This window comes from Gossypium arboreum, chromosome 8, assembly GCF_025698485.1.
Source record: "Gossypium arboreum isolate Shixiya-1 chromosome 8, ASM2569848v2, whole genome shotgun sequence".
Classification (NCBI taxonomy): Eukaryota; Viridiplantae; Streptophyta; class Magnoliopsida; order Malvales; family Malvaceae; genus Gossypium; species Gossypium arboreum.
Genome location: NC_069077.1, coordinates 16,164,055 through 16,187,037, shown reverse-complemented (window position 1 = coordinate 16,187,037; position 22,983 = coordinate 16,164,055). Strand labels below are relative to the sequence as shown.

General features: G+C 33.1%; 4 protein-coding genes across 4 annotated transcripts; all 4 read left to right on the top strand.

The window, feature by feature from the left end:
• Positions 1-7,813: 7,813 nt before the first annotated feature.
• LOC108467985 (cinnamoyl-CoA reductase-like SNL6) lies at positions 7,814-9,846 on the top strand. The gene is made up of 5 exons (XM_017768828.2): positions 7,814-8,162; positions 8,262-8,422; positions 8,678-8,872; positions 9,002-9,336; positions 9,432-9,846. Exons 1-5 carry the CDS (start codon positions 8,036-8,038, stop codon positions 9,529-9,531), a joined length of 918 nt encoding a protein of 305 aa, XP_017624317.1. The 5' UTR covers positions 7,814-8,035; the 3' UTR covers positions 9,532-9,846.
• Positions 9,847-15,841: 5,995 nt separating this feature from the next.
• Positions 15,842-16,615, top strand: LOC108468523 (RING-H2 finger protein ATL29-like). The gene has a single exon (XM_017769403.1). It carries the CDS (start codon positions 15,842-15,844, stop codon positions 16,613-16,615), a length of 774 nt encoding a protein of 257 aa, XP_017624892.1.
• A 512-nt stretch (positions 16,616-17,127) lies between these two features.
• Positions 17,128-18,803, top strand: LOC108469038 (protein TORNADO 2-like). Its single transcript, XM_017769926.2, has 2 exons — positions 17,128-17,774; positions 18,309-18,803. Exons 1-2 carry the CDS (start codon positions 17,277-17,279, stop codon positions 18,618-18,620), a joined length of 810 nt encoding a protein of 269 aa, XP_017625415.1. The 5' UTR covers positions 17,128-17,276; the 3' UTR covers positions 18,621-18,803.
• A 341-nt stretch (positions 18,804-19,144) lies between these two features.
• Positions 19,145-20,486, top strand: LOC108469375 (protein TORNADO 2-like). The gene is made up of 2 exons (XM_017770265.2): positions 19,145-19,945; positions 20,030-20,486. Exons 1-2 carry the CDS (start codon positions 19,175-19,177, stop codon positions 20,342-20,344), a joined length of 1,086 nt encoding a protein of 361 aa, XP_017625754.2. The 5' UTR covers positions 19,145-19,174; the 3' UTR covers positions 20,345-20,486.
• The last annotated feature ends 2,497 nt before the right edge of the window (positions 20,487-22,983 follow it).

The following is a 22,983-nucleotide window of genomic DNA, read 5'->3' as shown; positions in this document are numbered from 1 at the left end:
TGATAATGGAAATGAATTCTTCAATTCGTCTTGTTCAGAGTTATTTTCTTCCTTAAGAATTGTTTATCAAAGTAGCTGTGTTTTTACTCCTCGGCAAAATGGGATAGAAGAAAGAAAACATAAACATTTGTTAGAAATTGCTAGGGCCCTTCGATTTTAATCCAAAGTGCCTATTAATTTTTTTGGGGAGTGTGTTAAAACTGCTTGTTACCTTCTTAATAAACTTCCCTTCTTTATTTTAAACTGGAAAGTACCTTTCGTTGTACTTTATAACAAAGAACCTACTTTTTCTCATCTTAGGGTGTTTGGCTGCCTTTCTTATGCTATATGTCCTAATTATCATGACAAGTTTTCTCCTAAGGCCATATCTTTTATTTTCATGGGTTACTCAACTACTCAAAAAGGTTACATTCTCTTTTATCTACAAACCAAATCTTTTTTTGTCAATAGGCATGTCATTTTTCATGAGACCATTTTTCCATTCTAATTTCCTTAAGATCCTATTTCCAATTTCTTTCCCTTTCAACCACAGATTTCTGATGATGACTTTTTAGTTCCCACTCCTCAATCTTCACCTCAACCTTCACAATTATCTTCTCTTTTATCCTCTATTGTATTAACAAGTACACCTCTCCAACGTCAGTCTCCACATCAATCACCACAAAGTTCGTCTCCACATCAATCACCATAGAGTTAATCTTCACAAATTCAGTTACAATCCCAGTCGCAAAATACTTCAAAATTTAGAAAGTCTACTATAATATCTCAGCCACCACATTGGTTGAATGATTATGAGTATTCCTGCCAATCATTCATCCTTCCAAAATAGTACCCAATTTCTAATCGTCTTTCATATTCTCACTTAACTAAACGCACTCAAACTTACTTGTCTTCTACATCCACTCTTGTTGAACCACACACATATATTGAAGCCATAACAAATCCCTTATAGGTTCAAGCTTTGGAAAACAATCATACATGGTCTATAGTATTTTTGCCCCCTAGTAAAACTCTCATTAGTTGCAGATGGGTGTATAAGATTAAATACAAGGCTTTTGGTGCTATTGAAAGATTCAAAGCACGTCTTGTTGCTAAAGAATACAATCGGAAAGAAGGTATTAACTACACGGAAACCTTCTTTCCAGTGGCCAAATTGGTTACTGTTCGAGCTCTCCTTACCCTTGCTGCTATTTTTTACTGGCCTTTGTATCAGATGGATGTATACAATGCTTTTTTGATTTAGTTGAAGAACTGTACATGGAGCTACCTTAAGGATTTTGTAGCCAGGGGGAGAACAAAGTGTATAGGCTGCAAAGTTTATATATGGTTTAAAGCAGGAATCTAGGCAATGGAACATGAAGCTAACTAAGGTATTACTAGTTGTTAGATTTCAACAAAGTAAGTTTGATTACTCTATGTTCACAAAGAAGAAGGGTGATAATTTATTAGTCATGTTGATATATGTGGATAATTTAATGATCACTAGGAATAATGAGGAAATGATTGTTGAATTGAAAGGCATATTAAATCAAAACTTCAAAATGAAAGACTTAGGAAATTTGAAGTATTTTCTTGGATTTGAAGTTCTGAGATCAAAAGAGGGAATTTTTTTGAATTAGAGGAAATATGCTGTAGAAATTATTGAAGATGCAGGATTAGGAAGAGCTAAGCCTGTTCCAACTCCTATAGAATAGAATTTAAAGCTCACTACAGTTGAGTTTGATGGCATACTACTGCAGAAGTTTGGTGATTTCCTGATTGAAGACAAGACAGTTTATCAAAGATTAATTGGAAAATTGCTTTATTTGACTCATACCAGGGCAAACATTACTTGTGCAATGCAACATTTGAGTCAATTTATGCAGCAACCTAAGAATTAACATCTTGAAACATCATTGAGAGTTCTGAGATATGTGAAGAAAGATCTACTGCAAGGCTTGTTATTTAGAGCTTCAAAGGATATCCAAATGGTGGCCTATTGTGATTCAGATTGGGCTTCATGTTCAATGTCAAGAAAGTCAGTGACAGATTTTTGCATTAAATCAGGAGATTCTTTGGTATCTTGGAAGACAAAGAAGCAAAACACTGTTGCATGATCATCAATTGAAGCTGAATATAGAAGCATGGCTATGACAGTAGCAGAAATAGTTAGGTTAACTGGACTATTGGAAGAACTGGAAATAAGGAATGTAACTCCAATTAAACTTTTCAGTGACAGTAAGTCAGTCATTCAGATAGCTGCCAATCCTGTATTCCATGAAAGAACTAAGCACATTGAAATAGACTGCAACTTTGTTCGAGAGAAGATACAAGTGAGATTGATACAAACATAACATGTGTCTTCAATTGATCAGATTGAAGATATCCTGACAAGGCCTTGGGAATTCAACAACATAATTACTTGATGACCAAGTTGGGAGTTAAAAAACATATTTCAACCACCAACTTAAGGGGGCTGATGAAGAAAGAAACTGTAATTAGTTAGTAATTAGTTGCAATGTTTAGCTTTTAGTTTGTAAAGATAGTTAATCAGTTTGTAAGTAGTTATAGTTTACAATTTAGCTATATAATGGCATCACTTGTAAGTTGATTAAAATAGATTAATGAAAGTTCGTGTTTTAATATTCTCTCTGATTTCTCAACAAAGTGAATAGAAGATAAAAGGTGTCTCTAGACATCAAATATAGCATTGCTTATTTGGAGTGTTTATCGGTTTGAGTAAGGGGTGTTACATTTAACTTCAAAAATGGATTAAAAAGTTATCACATGTTTTTAATTGATATTTAATAAATAAATATGACACGTGAAAGTTTTTTTTTTTAATTTTGTTTGTGTATAAAAAAATAAATATGTATAAATAATAATCATACAATAAATTGAAATGAGTGCATTTGAGATGGATTGCAGGGGATCTCCGGTTGAATGCATTTAGGAGAATTTTAGCAATCAAACGCATTTTAATTTTGGGAAACTAATCCCAAAAATTTGGGCGAAAGTAAGAGGTCAAGTGATATCACTCAAGAGGCCATCACTTTATATTTTTAAAGCGTCCTTTAAATAATCTTGATATATTTTCATTCACCGCTTTTGCATCTCATATAACAATAAGTTAATTATTTATAAACTAATATATAAATAATTATAAAATAAGAAATAATATTTAATGCACTAGAACTTAAAAATAAATTTATTTAAATATAATTAAAATTGATTACTTGGACAACAAGATATAAAGCCCCAGGGTTGTTTAAAATCTGGAAAACAAATACACACATACAATAACTCTTCACTTGTTCTTTATTATTGGTAGAATTCAATTTTGTTAGAAGATATAATTTAGAAACCAACCTTATGATAGAAAAATTACATAAACAAGCAGGGATTTGATGCCTTGTATGTTGTTTTCAGTTTCTGGTAGGTGGTTTTTTTTAAATTGTAATTTATGTTTAACCACACTTAAATAAATTTTAGTTATTAATGAGATAACTTAGTGCATAAGAAATCTATAAAACTATAAAATATCACTTAAATTTTAAATGTTGTTCACAATACTCTTAGATGAATGTCAACCATCCATATATTTTTTTCTTAATTACTATTTTAAAAACTATTTTTCTATAGCATAAATATTTATATTTACTTCCTTGCATCACAATTTCTAGTTTTTGTTTATGTATAGAATTACCTATAGTTCCTCTCTAACACTTGAATAATAGAACAATGCGTTTCAACGCACTCGAACTCACGTCCTCTTACATTGACAATAATTTTGATGCCAACTGAATTAAGACTCAATCGACATAACTGAATAATTTAAATCAATTATAATTTTATTAAAACAACCTTAATATAATTGATATTACTTTACATAAATAACTATCATCCATATCAATCAAATTAAATTACAATAATCACATCACTATTAAATTAATTGAAATACACGACTCAAAATTATGGTTTGTGTTTTTGCAAAGATACTGATTTGCATTAAAATCACTTTCTCTATAAGCAATTTTAATTAACAAGTTACTTTTCTTTTTCCAAATGTAAGTTCTTACATTCAATAACAAATCAATTGTAAAATGCTTTTCAGGCAAGATATTGAAGATGTTAAAAGGACACAAAGATTCCTAAATATTTTATTCATGTTTTTTCCTATATTTTTTAGTTAAAATTTATTGTTTAAGAAAATTAAAACAATAGTCTAAATATTATGGTTATTTATAACATTTACAATTTTTTTATATAATTTTTTCTGTATTTTAATTTTTTTATAATTTATTTATCTATTAATATAAAAGACATTTTAAATAATACAAGATAAAAATTATCCAATTAAATTTTTGTTTAATTATTTTAATACATACATACACATATGATGTAATAACGCTTTTTAGATCGACTAAATCGAAATCAGTTGGAGTATTGATTCGAGAGAATTATTACATAGATTAAGTTGACCCGAGAATCGATACTGAGACCTCTAGAATCGATTTTTTAATATATATTATAAATTTTAAAATTTATTTAATTAAATCGATGAACTGATAACTTAAGCGATCTTACTATCGATTATCGATTTAATACTAAAACTTCATTTAATATAATATAATTTTTATTAATTTCGTAAGTGTGAAATAATTCAAAATTTTCATATATAAAGTTGTAATATGACCTTCATCTCACCAACACTAGTATATTCACATCCAAACATATTCCCCCAAAAGTCATGGCAGGTAGACTTAATATAGAATTAAGTTAATAATAAAACAAGTAATGTTGTAGAGAAACTACTTACACCAATTGTATAAAGTACAATTAGAGCTGAACAAAATTCGATTCGATTCAAAAAAATTAAAAAAAAAACTGAATTTCAAGTTAAACGAATTGAGTTATTCAAGTCAACTTCAATTTTTTTTCAAATTTCGAGTTCGAATCGAGTTGAGTTTTCGAATCCGAATATCAAATTATAATATTTTATATTTTTACCCTAAACTCCCAAACCTTTTTACTTTTCCCTCAAAACTTTTACTCCTTCCCACTTTCTCCCCAAAATTTTTACTCCCCTTCCATCCCAACCCCCAATCTACCCAAAATCCATTTCCCACAAAAATTTTACTCCCAAAAACACTCAAAATTTTTTATTTTCCCCTAAAATTTTTGCTCCCTCCCACTTTCCCCCTAAAATTTTACTCCCTCCCACTTTCCCCCTAAAATTTTTACTTCCTTCCCATCCCACCTCTCATCTACCCCAAACCCATCCCCCCTTCCAATTTTTTTTTTAATATTTCTCCCCAAAATTTTACTCCCCCTATTTACTTTCCCTCAAACTTTTATACCCAAAAACTTTTATTTTTCCCATAAACTTTTACTTCTCACCCTTTACTCTCAAATAAAAATCAAAATTATTCAAAAAAATCACTAAACATAAAAAGTAATAATTTTATTTATATCTATTATTTATATTATTAAATTAAATTTCACATTTTATATTATTTATATTATTGAATTGTTTAGTCATATTGAATATTTATATTAAAATTGAATTATTAATTATGCCATTAAACATTCATGTTAAAATTTATATTGGTATCAATTTCACATTTTATCTTTAAAATAATTTTTATTAAAAATCATATTTTTACATTTAATATATTTTTAATTCCAATATACATAGTGACAACAATCTAAAGATAATTGAAACAACTAAACAAGCAAAGAAGCTAACCTGTATATAAAATATTAATAAATAAATTATGAGGTGATGAAAGTTAATAAAAATTTTGATTAATGTGGACAAATTTTACTACGATGGGTGACAGTGGTTACAAAGACTCAAAATTATTTTTTAAAATTTAACTCGAACAAATATATTCGATTCAATTCGAATTCTATCTCACTCAAGTCAATTCGTGAAAATTTCAAATCAAATTAGGATGATAAAATATGATTCATAAACTCGATTAACTCAAAAAAATTTTATTTGATTCGATTTAATTCGATCGAACGCTGACCCCGTAAATACAACTACCTGATCAGCGGTGATGTTCTTTCACGTGCCAAAAAGTTCCAAAGAAATTAGCTAGGGATGGAAGCCACTCTTAATTAAGGGCAGGCATTAGATGTAGGCTGCTCCTATTGATCTCATTTATTTCATACCCTTCATCCATTAAAACTTTTCTTGCTGGCAATTTATATTTAATTAAAAACTATATTTGGTGTTTCAAACAAAAAAACTTGTAAATAAAGCTAATTTTATTATTCTCAATTATAAATATTTTGATATTTAATTCTTTATTCACACACTTTTACAATAACAATCTATTAATAGACAAATTTGGACTTTCCAAATTGGATTCAAAAGCTTATTCATGCTCTTTAGGGTGCAATAAAAATGAAATATTAAAAATTTATACTTTGAATATTTATGTCCTAATTGTAAAATAAAAAATATCTACTTTCTAATAAGATTATAATTTTGTACACCAACTCCACAAATGTATTTTGAATGATACATTTGTTTTAAGATGTAAGAAAATAATACAAGAGTTGACATTAGCTTATGAGAAACAATGGACAAAATAATTAATTTATTTAGTTAGATTTTGTTTTAAAAAATTAAATGGTTGACTTAAAGGTCATTTAAGATTTATAATCAACATGTCGATTGAGTTTTAAATCGGTTGGTATTAGTGTTATAAAAGTAGGAATACATAAGTTCGAAGGTGTTGAAATGTATTTATCTTTCTATTTAAGGGTAGGAAGAAGTCAAGGGTTCTTCTAATATAGGTTCAAACATATTGTTAATCTCTTTGCTTGTATTCAATTTGAGATTTAGCCCATGTGTTTTAAAAGTCAAAACTTCAGTTTTACTCTCTTTTTTTTTATCTAAAAAAATTTTAGACCAATCATTACGGTGGTTGATAATTTTTGTCAAAATTTATCAACTTACCTTATTTATTTTTTTGTCAATATTATGCCAAGTTATACATGGATAGTCTAATTAAAATACCATTTTGAATTTTAGTTATTGATTGAAATTTTTAAATAAAATATACGAAGACTTGATTTTTAACTTTTAAATACATGAATTAAATCTCAAAATTTGTCAAAATATAGAGACTAACAACATATTTTAATTTATTTATAATTTCTTTTTAGGGTAATTTAGGAATTCAAATGCAAATTGCAGAGCGTATCGACAGAAAAGAAATCACACGTGTCGAATGGATCTAAGAAGGTAGGGTAGGGTTCCTCTACAAATTATTGGAGCAAAAATTGAGTATTGCTCTTATAAAGTTCGAACTATTTATGGAGTATTAGGAATTAAAATATGGATATTTAAAGATAAAAAATAATAAAAATAAGACTCTACGTTGTAATCTGCATTAGGACAAAAAAAAAATACAAATTCTTTGATTTTTTCTAATTGTTGTAAATCCTATAAGGAAATTCTATAAGGTTATGTAAAAATTTGATTCATCATTTGAAATAATATATAAATAAAACATAGAAAGTTGTAAAATCCCAGCATAGCAGGGAGCCGGGACTTAAACAGTAACACTAGTTGAAAAACAAAAATTGCCTTTTGATTCTATTTCAATTTGTGAGAGAAATAAATAAAAAAAAATTAAAAAAATCTCGTCGTACGTTAATGGTAGGTTTCATTTGTGGCTGTGGATTGTGATTGATACACACATGCATCCACGCTTCCACCAATTGATCAAACCCCTCTTTTTATGCCAAATATCGCATTCAAATACAGATCTGTTTAAACCAAATCACACACACACATATATATAATATGCACACCTCTTCTAGTTCAAGTCTCTACCTGATCATCTCCCCCAACAACAACTACCCTCCCACCCATATCTACCCCTCCCACACCCTTTGAATGCAACCCCCGCCCCCTCTTCCTCTTCTGCTTTATATTCTCTAATCTCCTTCACCTCTAACCCACACCAGGTTTCTGATCTACTTTCTATTCAGTCGTATATACAAACTAAATTAGCTTGGCTTCTCTCCAACAGAAATGGCTCCCGCTTCCTTCCATCACGAGAAAGTTTGCGTGATGGACGCCTCCGGTCGCCTTGGCTCTACCCTGGTTGAACGCTTGTTGGAAAGAGGCTACACTGTCCATGCTGCTGTTCAAGGCCATGGTACTTATACTTAATGCTCCCTTTTATACGTTCAGCTTCATGTTTTTTCCCCTATTTTATGGGTAATTAATTATAATATGTTAATTTCTTTGGTTATAGTTGATGATTTGAAACTGAATGGGGTAGCTACTGAAAGGGAAAAGAAGCTCAAGATTTTCCAAGCAGACCCTTTCGATTATCAGAGCATTACCGACGCCCTGAAAGGCTGCTCTGGTTTGTTTTACGCCTTTGAGCCCCCACAAGACCACCCTGCCTATGATGTAAATTCCTTTCTCTCCTTCCTTACCATCTTCTTCAGATTTCTGTAAAATTCCTTATGGCTACTTTGATTTCATCTATGAACACATTCTCATGCATGTTTCAGAGTTGATATCCATTCTTCCTCATCGGGCAGTAATTAGTACAATTTAAACTTATATAACTCTCATGGCTAGTGTTCATGACGATTTTCCTAAACCACATCATTAGAGATAAAACTATAAATGTCTCTGCTCAACTGGTTGACGTACGGGCAGGAATATATGGTAGAAGTGGAGGTACGAGCAGCACATAATGTGGTAGAGGCATGCGCTCGGACGGAGACAATAGACAAGGTGGTCTTCACATCCTCCGCCACTGCTGTTCTTTGGAGAGACAACAATTCCCAATCGCTTGCTTCCGATTTGGATGAACGCCATTGGAGCGACGTCAATTTCTGCCGCAAATTCAAGGTAAACATACACACACACACACACACACACACACACACATATATATATTCAGTATTTGAGTTTCTTAATCAAAGATTAGATTGTAGTGTTTGTTAATGTGGGGGGCTCTGGTAAATTGGGAAAAATCAGTTATGGCACGCGCTGTCAAAGACGGTGGCAGAGAAGACAGCATGGGCGTTAGCAATGGATAGGGACATTAACATGGTTTCAATCAACGGTGGGTTGTTGATGGAGCCTCATCTTTCCATCACCCACCCTTACTTGAAAGGAGCCGCTGAGATGTACGAGAGTGGGACGTTCGTCACAGTCGATCTTCAGTTCTTGGTGGATGCTCACATCTGCGTCTTTGAAGATGTTTCATCCTACGGTCGATATCTATGCTTCAATCACGCCATTACTAACCATGAAGATGCTATTCACCTCGCCCGTTTGCTTACACCTTCTGCTCCTTCCCCTCCTCCCAGGTTTGTTACCATGTTTTCTATGTAGCTGCTAAATCAGTTATTTCACTCTTTGCTAGTATTAATTTTAATATAGTAAAATATTCGACTTTTCGTAGTTATGAAGAAGCTAACATGATCATCCAACAAAGATTAAGCAACAAGAAATTGAACAAAGTGATGGTGGATTTTGAGAGTGAGCTGCTTTTGGAGGATTGATCCATTCAGGCTGAGGGGGAAGGTCCTTATGAAACAACAGCAGAAAGAAAATCAATTAGTTTTTCTTTCCTTCCTTCCTCATCCAGAAGCAAAATTATTTACAGTTTGTCTTATAATTAATGGGAATTGCAAACTATTTTATCCCTCAACATGCCCCCTTGCAAGGGATATACCAAGTTTTGGGCTTTGCTGTAGCTCGAAAGCTGGATGATATTTACTGTTTAAGTAATCCTACTTCCTATTGTTTCTTTTTTCTTGTGTTCATCCGAAGTGAAACAATTCCATTTTCAGTTTACCGCTGTTTTCTTGGGTAAATTCCACAATTGAGTCACCAAACTTTTACAAGTTTTCATATTGAATACTGAAAATAAAAATTTTCATTTTAGGCACCACAATCAAAAACTATTTTTGTGTTTGGCATTGCCATTAAAAATTATTCTCATTTTGGTCACCCGCTTAATTCAATGTTATTTTACACTCATTTTAATCACTTAATTTTAATAAATTTTTATTTTTGTTACTCTTTTCCTTTTAAAATTATTTTTCTTTTTAAAAAGAAAAAAAACCTAATTTTTACCAGAATTGAGTTATTCAATTGTATATATAAAACTTAAGTTTTTCATGTAACTTAATTCATTGTAAAATTCATATTTTCTCTTGTGAAAACCTAGATATTTCAGTGGAAAAAAAACCATGATTTTCCTTTGTTATAGGAAAAAAACTAAAATTAAATTTAAAAGAGCCAAAAAGGAAATGAAAAGGTAGAAGGCTTTCCTCTTTCCTTATAAAAACTTAGTAATTCTCGTAAAACCTTAATTTTTTTTCTAGGAAAAATTTTAAAATTAATTTTAAAAATAAAATAAAATAAAAAGATAAATGGTTTTTCATGTAAAATCCAAGTTTTTCCCTATAAACTTAGGTTTTCCCCTTTATTAAAAAATTTAAATTAATTCTAAAAATTAAAAAGAAATTAAAAGTTAAAATAAGTAACCAAAATAAAATGTACTAAAGTTGAGTGACTAAAATGAATGTTAAAGTTGGGTGACTAAAATGAAAACATTTTCAACGATAGTACCTAAAATGAATTTTTTTATTTTTAATACTTAAAATGAAATTTTTAAAATTTGAGTGACCAATTGTATAATTCACTTTTCTTTTCGATGAACACTTTTCTTTTACACTGATAATGAAGATGCTATGAATTAATAATGCTTAAAGTTATAATATAGTTATGATATTTATATTTATATCTATATTTATCTGTACTATTTATGAGGTCTGTAGTTGTATTGGTACCTTTGAGTTAACTATATATATATATATATTGGTACTAGAAGAAAGAAATTAATGATTAAACAAACTCCATCCTATGCAATGTATGGCCTTCTAAGTCTTTTTGCAGAGCTTGAAGAACCTCACTCGATGGTTGACTATTGACATGGATGCCAATCCATTTTGAAAAAGCTAATGAAGCCATTTTGTCTGCCGCCCTTTGCCTTGACCGTGAACATGAGATGCCCTTAACAACCAGTCCCGGTGCAACAACTTCCAAATATCTCGCAATATTGCATTGCTACCATCACTCCTGATTTGTCCATTAATTAGTCGAACAACCACTAAGCTGTCTATTTCCAGAGTGATCCTCCGTGCACCCATATTCCAAGCTTGCATCAGCCCATCATAGATTCCCTATAATTCCGCCTCCACAATAGAGCATACACCAATATAGCGGGTAAAACCAACTTTCCATTCTTCATTATGATCACGTATAATGCCCCCTGCTGCAGCAAGTCCCGATTGTTGAGTTAAATAGATATTGATTTAGCTGGTAAAAGATTAAAAAATTTAAAAAAATTAAAAACAACAATTTTTTGTTACATGGGTATTCTATATTTCAATAATTTTATTTTTTAAAATTAAACAGCTTAAATTATTCTAACACTTCAAAATATATAAGGTTATATGAAATAAATTATCAAGAATTAGTTTAGTCTTGATGGTTATATTCTCTAGAGATCTTAAGTTCTATCCATACCCTTCTCATTTTTATTTTTTTTTAGTAAACTAGGATAAAAACTACTCTAGAATATATATTAAATGGAGTAAAAAAATAAATAAGTGTGGATAATAGTTTAATGATTAAGCATTCTCTCTCTCTCTCCCCCTTACACCCTAGGTTCAAGCCACATCAAATTGCCCTTTTAAATTTTGAAAACTCTAACTATTTAAACCATTCTTCTAATTAGACTAGGATTTTGCTCCCTTTTCCAATTCTCCTAAGAACTGTACTTCCATCTTTTCTATTTCATCCCTCTTTCTTTTCTTTCTTATTCTTTTCATCAAAATTATGTTTCATTGTTGAAAATTGTTCTTGATTACTCCAAATGAAATAAATTCTCAATTAATCTCATTCTTCCAGCGGTTGTTGAATTTATCGTCAATAATCTTTGAATTATCATCAAAAGATCGATTAGTACTCTTGTTTCATTTTGTAGAACCCATAAAATTTTGTAATAACATCGTCTTTATTAATCTTCCAGTTCGATTACTGATCTTTTACAAATTTTGTCGAAAATCTTATTAATCTTGGTAAATCTTGAAAACCATTATATATTCATGTGTAAATTATCCTATTTGAAGGACTTGATCTACGTGCCTCGGACTAGATCCATGCAAGAGGGACGTCACTCGAGACTCCATTGACAGGTGTGTGTTCTTTTACAAGTGAATCGGGATAAAATCGAGCCTAGTATAGGGCCACACGAGCTTGTGGGCCACCTGTGTGGACTAGACGCCCCCATACACGGCCATATTCCCCCTAAAACCCTAGGATGTTCGATTTTCACACGACCTATGGCCTCTCATACAGTCGTGTCACCCTTGAAGCTTAAATTTTGCATATCTCAAACGGCCACACTTCGTTACACAACCTTGCCACACGGCTATGTATCCCATCTACACGGTCGTGTGTCCCCTGTATCTCAAATTTTACAATTTTGACCTAAAATTTTAGGTTTTTGTCAATTTAACTCCTGAATAATTTTTAAACTATGTTTAGTGTTTTAAATTATACAATTAGGTCCCTGATTATTTGAATTATGTTAGAATCCATGATTGAGTGAATTATTAGGTCCTTGATTATATGAATTATGTTAGAATCCATGATTGACTGAATTAATTCGGTAATTATATATATATATTTGCATGAATTATGAATAGTATATATAACTATTGTATCTATAATTGGGATCATACATATAACATGCTTTGTGTTACTGTTAATATAAATACATGAAAAGTATGACTTTTGCTACTGCTTTACTATGTGTTAGTACATTAATTGCTATCATATTTGATATGTATTAAATATGTCACGTTGAATTGGGATGAGACGATGTGATCGGAAGAATTCTAGCAGTTTATCTGCATTTATCTATTTTATTGTGATCTACAACCAAGGGCAGATTCCATTTGTGGGTACTATTATGTATTGATCTGTCATAATTTGATGTAGCAGATTAAACTAGTTTTCACACTTTAGGATCCTAAATACAAGTATTTTTATTGTATTTTAGTTAAGTTTCTTTAGTTTTACTTACATTCAATAAAATGTGCAAATTAAGTCTTTTATTGACCTTAAGATTCGAATGAGGCCTGAGGGAGAGCTAACGTACTTTGTAAGTGTGCAGGAGACCATTAAAAGGTATTTTAGGTCAATACTAGATGCTATGTCACAACACGAAAGGTCTGATGTCGTAACATAGGGAACAGAATGAAGAAAACTCAAGTCTGCCTTCGATGTTAGACACAGACTGAGGGTGTCGCGACATACCCCTAAAGATGGCTACAAATGAGCATACTAGTTGCTATGTCGCGACATAGGTTTTGGTGTGTCATAACATCGACTTTTGGACGGAAATAAAACATTGTAATTTAACCATTTTTAACTAAAAATAAGTTTAGCCGAATTGTATAGCACTCCACTACAGCCCATATTTGTTGTTATTTTACATCAAGTCATTATAATTTTATCACTTTAACATTTTAGTCCTTAAACATTAAAATTACTAAATACTACTTTACAAAATAGTCCTATTTAACAACCAAGCTTAATAATCTACCATAAAACTTCAAGAGCAACTCCTACATTAATAACCTATAACATTTAACAGTTTTACATATTAGTCCCCGGGGTAGCTAGATCAAGCTAATACGAGCTCAAAAACATAAAAAAATTACTAAAAATAGGATTAAAAATCACTTACATACCCTAACCTAGCTTGACAGAAGCTTTCTTCTCCCATAACAATGGCCATTCGATTTCCAAAGAAAAGAAAGGAAGATGATAACTAAATTTAGCATTCTTTTAATTTAACCTTTTATTTACTTAATTTACAATTTTAACCTTTACATTATGACTTATAAAAATAAATAAAACATGTCCATATTTGTCCATCAAACGAGAATATGTAATAATTACCAACTAAGGGGGTTTAATTGCACAATTGATCCTTCAGTCATTTTAATTTTTTAACTAAACAAGCTTAATTTCAAGTTAACCCTAAACTAATTAGGACTAAATGAGCAAATAGCCTAAAAGCTAGTGGATTAATCATATCCACCGTGCTTGGACTTTTTGACCATGGTTTAATCACCATTTTGGTCCCTTTACTAATTTAAATCTATAACAATTAACTTTTACCTCTTTTACAATTTAATCCTTTTTACCTTAATTAAGCAACCAATTGTCAAAATTACTGGACCAAACCTCAATCCACCTATAATACGACTTTGCAAACATTTAATAAAAAAATTTACGACCTTAAAATATGAAAACGAGTCCCAATACCTCATTTTCAAAAACTACTTGACTTTTAGGCTAAACCACTTATACTAACCATTAATTTAATTAATTAAACTGCTTTAAATCAAAATTCAATATAAAAATTATTATTGACTCGTATAATTTAAATACTAATTTTACAAATTTACTCGTTGAATTTGTGGTCCCGAAATCATTGTTTTCGACACCATTGAAAAACAGGCTGTTACAGTTTCACATGCAAGACTTTTTGCTGTAAACTCACAGCCAAAGGCAGATTCCATCTACAGGGACTTGTGTGTCAAAGCCAAATGGTAGCTATTATTTGCGAAGCAGTAGTGGTTTATCCACATCCCGGTGTGTTGAAGAAGTGGGTTTAGGGGAACTACCATTGTGGTGTGTAGCAGTGGTGTAGGATCTATTCTGTTAAAAATCAAAACTGTATGGCATCTTTAAAATAATGTGCATACAAATCTGGAATCTCTGTTATGATATATATATGTGTGTGTGTGTGTGTGTGTGTGTGTGAAATTCCAAATTAGGGTAAAACACAGTTGATATTAGGGAAAGGCATTGCAAGATAGTCCTTATGGTGATAACTGCACGTTTTTGTACGACGAGCAGTCCAAGAATCGAGAGAGTGTGGCTATGGCGGCAGAGGTGGTGGTGGGAATGTGTACCGAATGCAAAGACAAGGATTTGTAATAAGTGGGAACTTACTGGGTACTGCCCATTTGGAAATAGAGCTGGAGGTATTGTTTATCAATTGATCGGTTAACGAATTACTTTTTATTTTTGTCCTGTTTTGATTTGGATTATGGAAAGTATTTATGCATTTCATTTGTTTGCTATCGGTGTTTGTTATTCAGTCAAAAGATTAGAATTCACATAGGATGATGAGTTGTGTAATTTAATTGTTTGATTCCTATGCGTATGCTCTAGGCTGGGATTGACCACAGCCATCCAATTTACTAATCAGTGTCGTGCAAGTTGGATGGTACTCAAAGCGGGACTCTTATCATGGACATGGTAGTATGCACTTGTTAAGTGATAAATAAGAATTTGGAGGTCATATGCTTGTACCCTTTAGCTCCTCAATTACTTTTACTTTAGAATCAGCTTAAAGACAGTGCTCCACTGATGAGTAGCTAACCCGAAGGATGATGCAAGATTGATGTTGTGTTGTTTTAAATGGACTGAGTGAGGACAAATATCATTCAGACAATACTCCACATCCTTCTCACAAGGACTCGTTCAATACCCAAAAATATAATGCTTACCAAGCATCACCTTTCCAAATTAAGGCTACCGTTTCAAAAACACATGCGTTGACCTGCTTCCTTGTTTCTCTCTTTCCTTCTACACAATCAACAAAGGAAAAAAAGAAAACATCTAATCAACAAACAGGCAATCTCATTTTCTCTCATCAATGAAAAAACACAAGGCCAGGACGATATATACTCCGGCTACTGCTGCCCTTTTTATTCGATGTCGACAAGTTCCACTTCTAATGAACCATCCTCCTTCTCATCAAAGTACAGCCAGCCAGCACCTATAATTATAACAATAGTTTTCATTGTTGCGGTCATTGGTTTTTTCACAGCATACTTATGTAGTTATTTCCTGAAAAATGTTCTTGCTATCTGGAATTATGGGCGTAACCCTTCAGCTGCTACAGCTGCCACAGAAGGTGGTGCAGATATGAGTGATGGTCTTGATCCTGAATTAATACAAGCTTTCCCTACATTTTATTATTCCAGTGTCAAAGACTTTTGTCCCCAAAAGTACAGTCTAGAATGCGCTATTTGCTTGGCAGAGTTTAGTGACGGTGACATGCTTCGATTTTTAACTATTTGTTGCCATGTTTTTCACCAGGAATGCATTGATCATTGGCTTGAATCACATAAAACATGCCCAGTTTGTCGTCAAGAGTTAGATGTGACTAGTAAATCAATAGTAAATGTAAGTTCACTACAAGATTCTGTTCGCATTGAAGTTTCAGAAGATATAAATAACAAAGTTAATGGTGTAGAAGATGCACAATGCTCTTTGAATTCGAAAGAACAACATGATAAAAAACATGAGGGCATAGAAAGATATTTAAGGTCACATTCAACGGGACATTCCATAACTATAGAAGAAGAGGAGGATAAACATACATTGAGACTGCCTGACAATGTAAGAATAAAGATTGCAAGGCGACATAAATCTGAAGGAAGTTATATTGCTTTTGGTGAATTTACAAGCTGCGAGGAGACATAGATGAAGTATAAGCTCATTTTTGACAATGTTGTCTTTGAAGTCATTTGCTAGAGCTTTTCTGTAAAAATTGCCTTTGATGAGTTGCACCAGTAGTTATGGTTGATACAAACTGTACTCTTTTGCCTTTGTAGAATAGCTCAATGAACTTTACAATTTATGTGCTTTATCATTAAAGTTGCAAGAAAGAAGCAAACCCTAAAAGGCATCAAAGGATGCAAAACCAGAGAACATTTGTGACATTTAACTGTCTTCTTTTCTATTATTTTATTTTATTTTTATGTTTCTTTTGCTTTCCCTCGATAAATACAAAGGTTGGAGACAACTAATCTTTTTTGTTTCTTTTTCTTTCCATATCCTGTACCAAGGTTATCCTTTTCAAAAAGTGATTAGATTTGAAGACCTAAATACACTTTTAAAATGTCATTAATTGTTTTGTTTTAGTAGCTTTCATGGATCCAATCCAGGGCAAAGAACAAAAGCTTGTGGGGTTACATGACAGAAGCACTATATCTTGTACACATTTTTTCAACACGAATATCTTTACTCGAGGCAACTCCCTTTTCTTTTTGAGAGCCTTTTTTCATTACTAGATCTCAAAAACAATACCCAGATATAGCTCTTTCACTCTTCAGACACATCAATTCTCCAAACATAAGAAAAAATGGCACTAAGCAACAATGTCATCGGTGCAATCAACTTCGTTGCTATGCTGCTCTCCATTCCAATCATTGGTGCTGGAATCTGGCTTGCAAATCAACCAGATAATTCTTGTGTCAAGATTTTACAATGGCCTGTTATAGTTTTAGGGGTGTTAATCTTGGTTGTAGCACTAGCAGGCTTCATTGGAGGGTTTTGGCGCATCCCATGGCTCCTTATTGCTTACCTTGTTGGCATGTTGATCCTCATCATATTGCTTGCATGCTTGGTTGTTTTCGTCTACATGGTTACCATGAGAGGTTCAGGCCACCTTGAACCTAGTCGGGCATACTTGGAATATCACCTGGAAGATTTTTCAGGTTGGCTTCAACGAAGAGTTAGAAGTTCTTTCAAGTGGGAAAGGATTAAAATCTGTCTCAGCTCAACAGATATATGTACCCAGCTGAACCAAACTTATACAATGGCCATAGATTTCTTTAATTCCCATCTAACTCCAATAGAGGTAAATCTCAGTTTCTCTACTCAAGTTTCAAATTGTTCCATACATCTCCATCCCTAATCTTGAGTTTTGTAGGAATTTAATGAAGTAAGTTAAGGCATAAATCCTTATTTATTTCAAGAAATTCAAAGGACAGGTATACTATGTTCTTGTTAAAATTCCTGGAATCTTCTCCCGGAAATAGGCTGTTTTGTCAAATTATGATTTTGATTCCTTTGCTATGCTCAAATTTAGTATTTAGTCCCTAGATTTTAATTTGGCATGGTTTAGTCCTCTACTTTTATAATGTTATTAGTTAATCCAACCGGTGAGTACTTTGATCTGAACAGTTGAATGGACTAACTATTTGGAATCACAAATTATGCTGAAGTACAAGATTAAATCACAAATTTAAACATAGTAGAGGAACCAAAACCAAAATTTAACCCATTTTGTTTAATACCAAGCTTAGATTTAGGCATGCATGTTAAGCTAATAGATTCTCCAGCCATAAGTTAATCATCTTGTATATTTATTCTTTATGCTTTTACTTTACAGTCTGGATGCTGTAAGCCACCAACTGAATGTGGATACACATTTGTGAATCCAACAAACTGGATCAGCCCCATCGACAACATAGCGGATCCGGACTGCATACAATGGAGCAATGACCAAACGCAGCTGTGCTACAATTGTAATTCATGCAAAGCGGGATTACTTGCAAATATAAAACAAGAATGGAGAAAAGCCGACATAATACTGCTCATAACTCTTATTGCTTTGATATGTGTATATCTAGTAGGGTGTTGTGCATTTAGGAATGCAAAGACTGAGGACATATTTAGGAAGTACAAGCAAGGTTATACGTGAGGAGTAGGTGGTTTGAATGCAGTTTTTGGTTTTGTGACTTTGTATAACTAAGCAGATGTTTTACTTGTTTTCATGTGGTTGAAAATTTGTGTTGGTACTGAATGTTTTCATTACAGGGTGTAGACATTTGTGTAAGAGCAGTGATGAGATGTGTCCAATATTTTACTGTTTAGTGCATGAGAACATTGACTTTAATGGTGGGGGTTCTTGAATCACTGTCTGACAATGTAAAGAAAAATGTCACAAAACTAAGTAATGGATGATTGCAAGAGGCTTGGCACGGATCTCCATAATAACCCCACGAATGATCTGAATTAGTAGCTAATTTTGAAAATTAAAAAGATGACTTTTCCATGAAAACGTTAAGCCTGGAAGCAAAAAGACCTGAAATCCCGGTTTTTGAATTTGAAAACAAAATGGCCGACAATGATACTTGCCCGTGAAAATATCGCCAAATGATCATCACGCATTTTCACTTTCAAACCAAAATAAGGTTGCTTTCTAGTTCATTTAAACCCATGGGAACCATTTTAACATATGACAAATATTTTTACATGCTCGAGATCACTATAATTTTGTTTGGGCTTGCAAAATGTATAACACGGAAATTGAAGCTCATTCTTATCAAAGAAGGGACTCAATTCATCGTGATTCGTGTCCCTCTAGCTGGCCTAAAGTTGGGAAATATAACCCTCAACATTTTCTTCATTTTCTCCTTCACTTTATCCCTATTCTATGCTATCCCATTTCCTGTAATCTGCCATTATAGTATTAGGTTTATTAGACCCCAGAGAAAAGATATTCTCATTATCCTCGATCTCACCGACATGGCAGCCAACAGCGCCACTGTTGGTGTTATCAACTTCATCACCTTGCTTCTCTCGATTCCAGTCATCGGAGCAGGAATCTGGCTTGCAAACGAACCGGACAACGCTTGCGTGAAGATACTGCAATGGCCTCTTATAATACTAGGCATCTCAATCGCGGTCGTGGCACTGTTAGGCTTCGTAGGAGGGTGTTGGCGCATCACTTGGCTCCTCATCTTTTACCTTTTTGCAATGTTCATCCTGATACTAGTGTTTGCTTGTTTGGTTGTTTTAATCTATTTGATCACCAACCAGGGTTCAGGTCACCCTGCACCAGGCCGCATATACTTGGAACATGACCTTGATGATTTTTCCGGTTGGCTTCGTCGAAAAGTAACGAATCCTTACAAGTGGGATCGGATTAGATCTTGCCTTAACTCAACAGATATGTGTTCCGAATTAAACCAAAGATATCGTATAGCTCAGGATTTCTTCAATGCTCGGTTAACATCTATACAGGTAAGCAGTGAGCTTCATTCTAAACTTGCAATGAATAGAAAAAGCAATGAATAAAATTATTCTTTTCTTTCTTGTTGTTCTTAGTACGGATGCTGTATGCCGCCAGCTGAATGTGGGTACTCTTACATAAATCCTACGTATTGGCTGACCCCCAACAACACAGCAGCAAGCATGGACTGCTTGCAGTGGAGCAATGACCAAATGCAGCTTTGCTTTCATTGCGATTCATGCAAAGCGGGATTACTGGCTAAGTTGACCAAAGAATGGAGAAGCGTAGACATCATTTTGTTCATTACACTTGTAGTTTTGATATGCGTGTATTTGATAGGGTTTTGTTTTGCTCTTAGGAAATCCAAAACTGGGGATACATCCCCAAGACGCCACAAACAAAATACATGAAGGTCTTGCTTCATGTTGTAAGTAGTAACTAGTTATGAGCCAGTTCCATCATTATCTTATTTAATCTGTTTTTTTTTCCAATTATCCCCTCATCTGATCTGAACAAAATGTTGGAATCGTATATTAACATGATTAAAAACTATGCCTGCTAAAGTGTATGGAATATATCCAAATTATCTTTTGATTTAACATCTGCTACAGAAACCTCACTGTTTGGAGATGGGGAAGGTGATGATATCATTATAGCGGTAGAAAATTGTAAAAAAAAAAAAAAAGCCGAATAATGTGTCTATGCGTAATTTGCGCGGGGCACCGAAAGATGATACTTATTTTTTTTTCTCTTTTTCTATTACGAGTGGCAGGATAACAGCAAAGGATTTGTGGGGCTTTGGGTTTCATCACCAGAAAAGGATTTATAGGGATAAATATTAAAAATCGGTAGAAAAGAAGAGGGATAAACCCTCAAATATTGTTAAAGACTCGTTTAACAAATATAAAAAATGACAATACATTTAGATATTGATTTTTGTATGGGTAAAATTTTGAATTTTATTTTTTTTCAAATATTAGAGGTAATTTTCAAGTTTTTAAATACATTTCAAAAGAGTAATGATTTTCTTATTTCTTCCAAATGTGTTCCCCATTGATCTGGTGATTCCAAAGTTTCACCGAACTGAAGGACAGTGTTAGATATCTTATCCGAGGTTTCCATTTGTTCATGACAAAACCTCTAAACTCAAAGTAAGCAAGCCAACCCAATCTCCTCACTCCCCAAAGCAACGTCAAACTTAAGATATTGGATGTGATACACCACAGTTTCCAGGAAAGACTACTCCTATAGATATCACTGCATAAGCCTCTGTTTAATCTCCCAAAAAGATTCTCTTAGTTCTAAGTAAAATTAGGTCCTTTGAATCTAATATCTCGCAAACCATGAATTCTTGGAAAAGTTTGCAACCATTAACAAGTCACCGCTCCTGAGAATAGAGCCGTCCACTGGTTGAGCTATAAGTCTTCAATAATAGCTTCCATTGCCTTTTGTGGTCGGCAGTACCATAGAAACTTCATTATTTCATACTTTAACCACTTTACCCTTCCACTGCAAAGACATTGGTAATCTCTGATTGTTTCTTGATGGATGGGCCACCCAACTCAACATGATGGGCTTGGGGTTGCTCTTGCCAACTAATTTTCATATAACCCCTTCTATATTCACCAACCCATCAAATGCCTTTATTTTTCGCTCAGGTTTGCGTTGCTCCTGTGAAAAGATGGTTGATTCTTTTCCAATGGTTGACTGCCTTTATTACCTTGGTCTTCCTGGGGAATATTCCCTTTATTTGGTAATAAATCAAAACAAGGTTTTTAATACCAATGGTGGTTGAGCCACCAAAAAAGTTAGGTTCAAAGAGGAGGAACCTGGTTTTGTACAAGCTAGTCCCCATGGCATGGCAACCAATCAAGTGGATGGCATTCCTTTTATCTGCTTTTCGGAAATGATCCATAGTCTTCTTAAAGCAAAGCATGAACTCCTGGGGTGAACATCGGATTCAATACTTTTTCCTAATAAAATCATATAAACTTTTATCTAATATCTATAGGTGTATAATCTAGGTTGGGCTTTAACAATCACAAGGACTATTACTATTACATTCAGTCTAGACGAGCAAATTTATTAATTTTCAACCGAGCCTAAGTTGTGACCCATCTTTATTTGCTAGACTGAACTGGATCTTTTCATGTAATTGGACCTAAAACCAGCCCAACTTCTACGCTCTGGAACCACTGTGCTGGTTTGGGGATTCTACAATTTTGATAGCGACTCCACGAGATAATATTCGGCCATATATCAATCCATTGAATTTAGCTCTGAACCATTCCCCTAACTTTGTGGTCAAGAACCAATTTCTCAGATTCTAAACCCAATGCTTGAAGCGTGTATACCAACTTGATGGAACTTTCAATGGACATTAAACAATCAATATCCGCCAATTTGTTTCAGCAATCCATTGATTCTTAAACTAGACAATAGTTGAAGGTCACCGAGTTGTTGAAAGCTGATCCTCTCGCAAATTCTCATAAACCATTCTGTCATTCATGTCTGCCAAAATACAGGGGACTTGACTCCTGGAAAGTTAAGTCAATTGCTCAAGACTGAAGCCTGGTAGCATGCAGAGGAAATTTCCTCCCCACAACTTGCACTGCACGCATAATAAAGTTTGTGGGGATACGGACTGGATCACTAGTTCATCAATGAAACCAAACAAGCTAGTTGACTTTTAAAACTATCACCATGACCCCACCTCTCAGGTCAATGTTAGATGTATCATATAATTGGCTTTTAATAATATATTACTTCACTTAATCTCTATCAGACACGTGTGCCTTAACCATCAAGATCTTTTCGGATTTCCGTTGGTAAGATTTCATGGCTGAATCAACGGATTATATCACAATAATTGGTTAAGTGGAGAAACCACAGTTAAATTTAAGAACTAATTTAAAACACAGTTGACTTTCAACAGGAGATCCGTCCGAAATGTGGCAACGATGCTTTTAATTTCCACCTACAATCTCATAATCTGTCGACAAGGAAAATGCACATCTGTTTGATATTATTATCGTTGTTTTGAATTTAT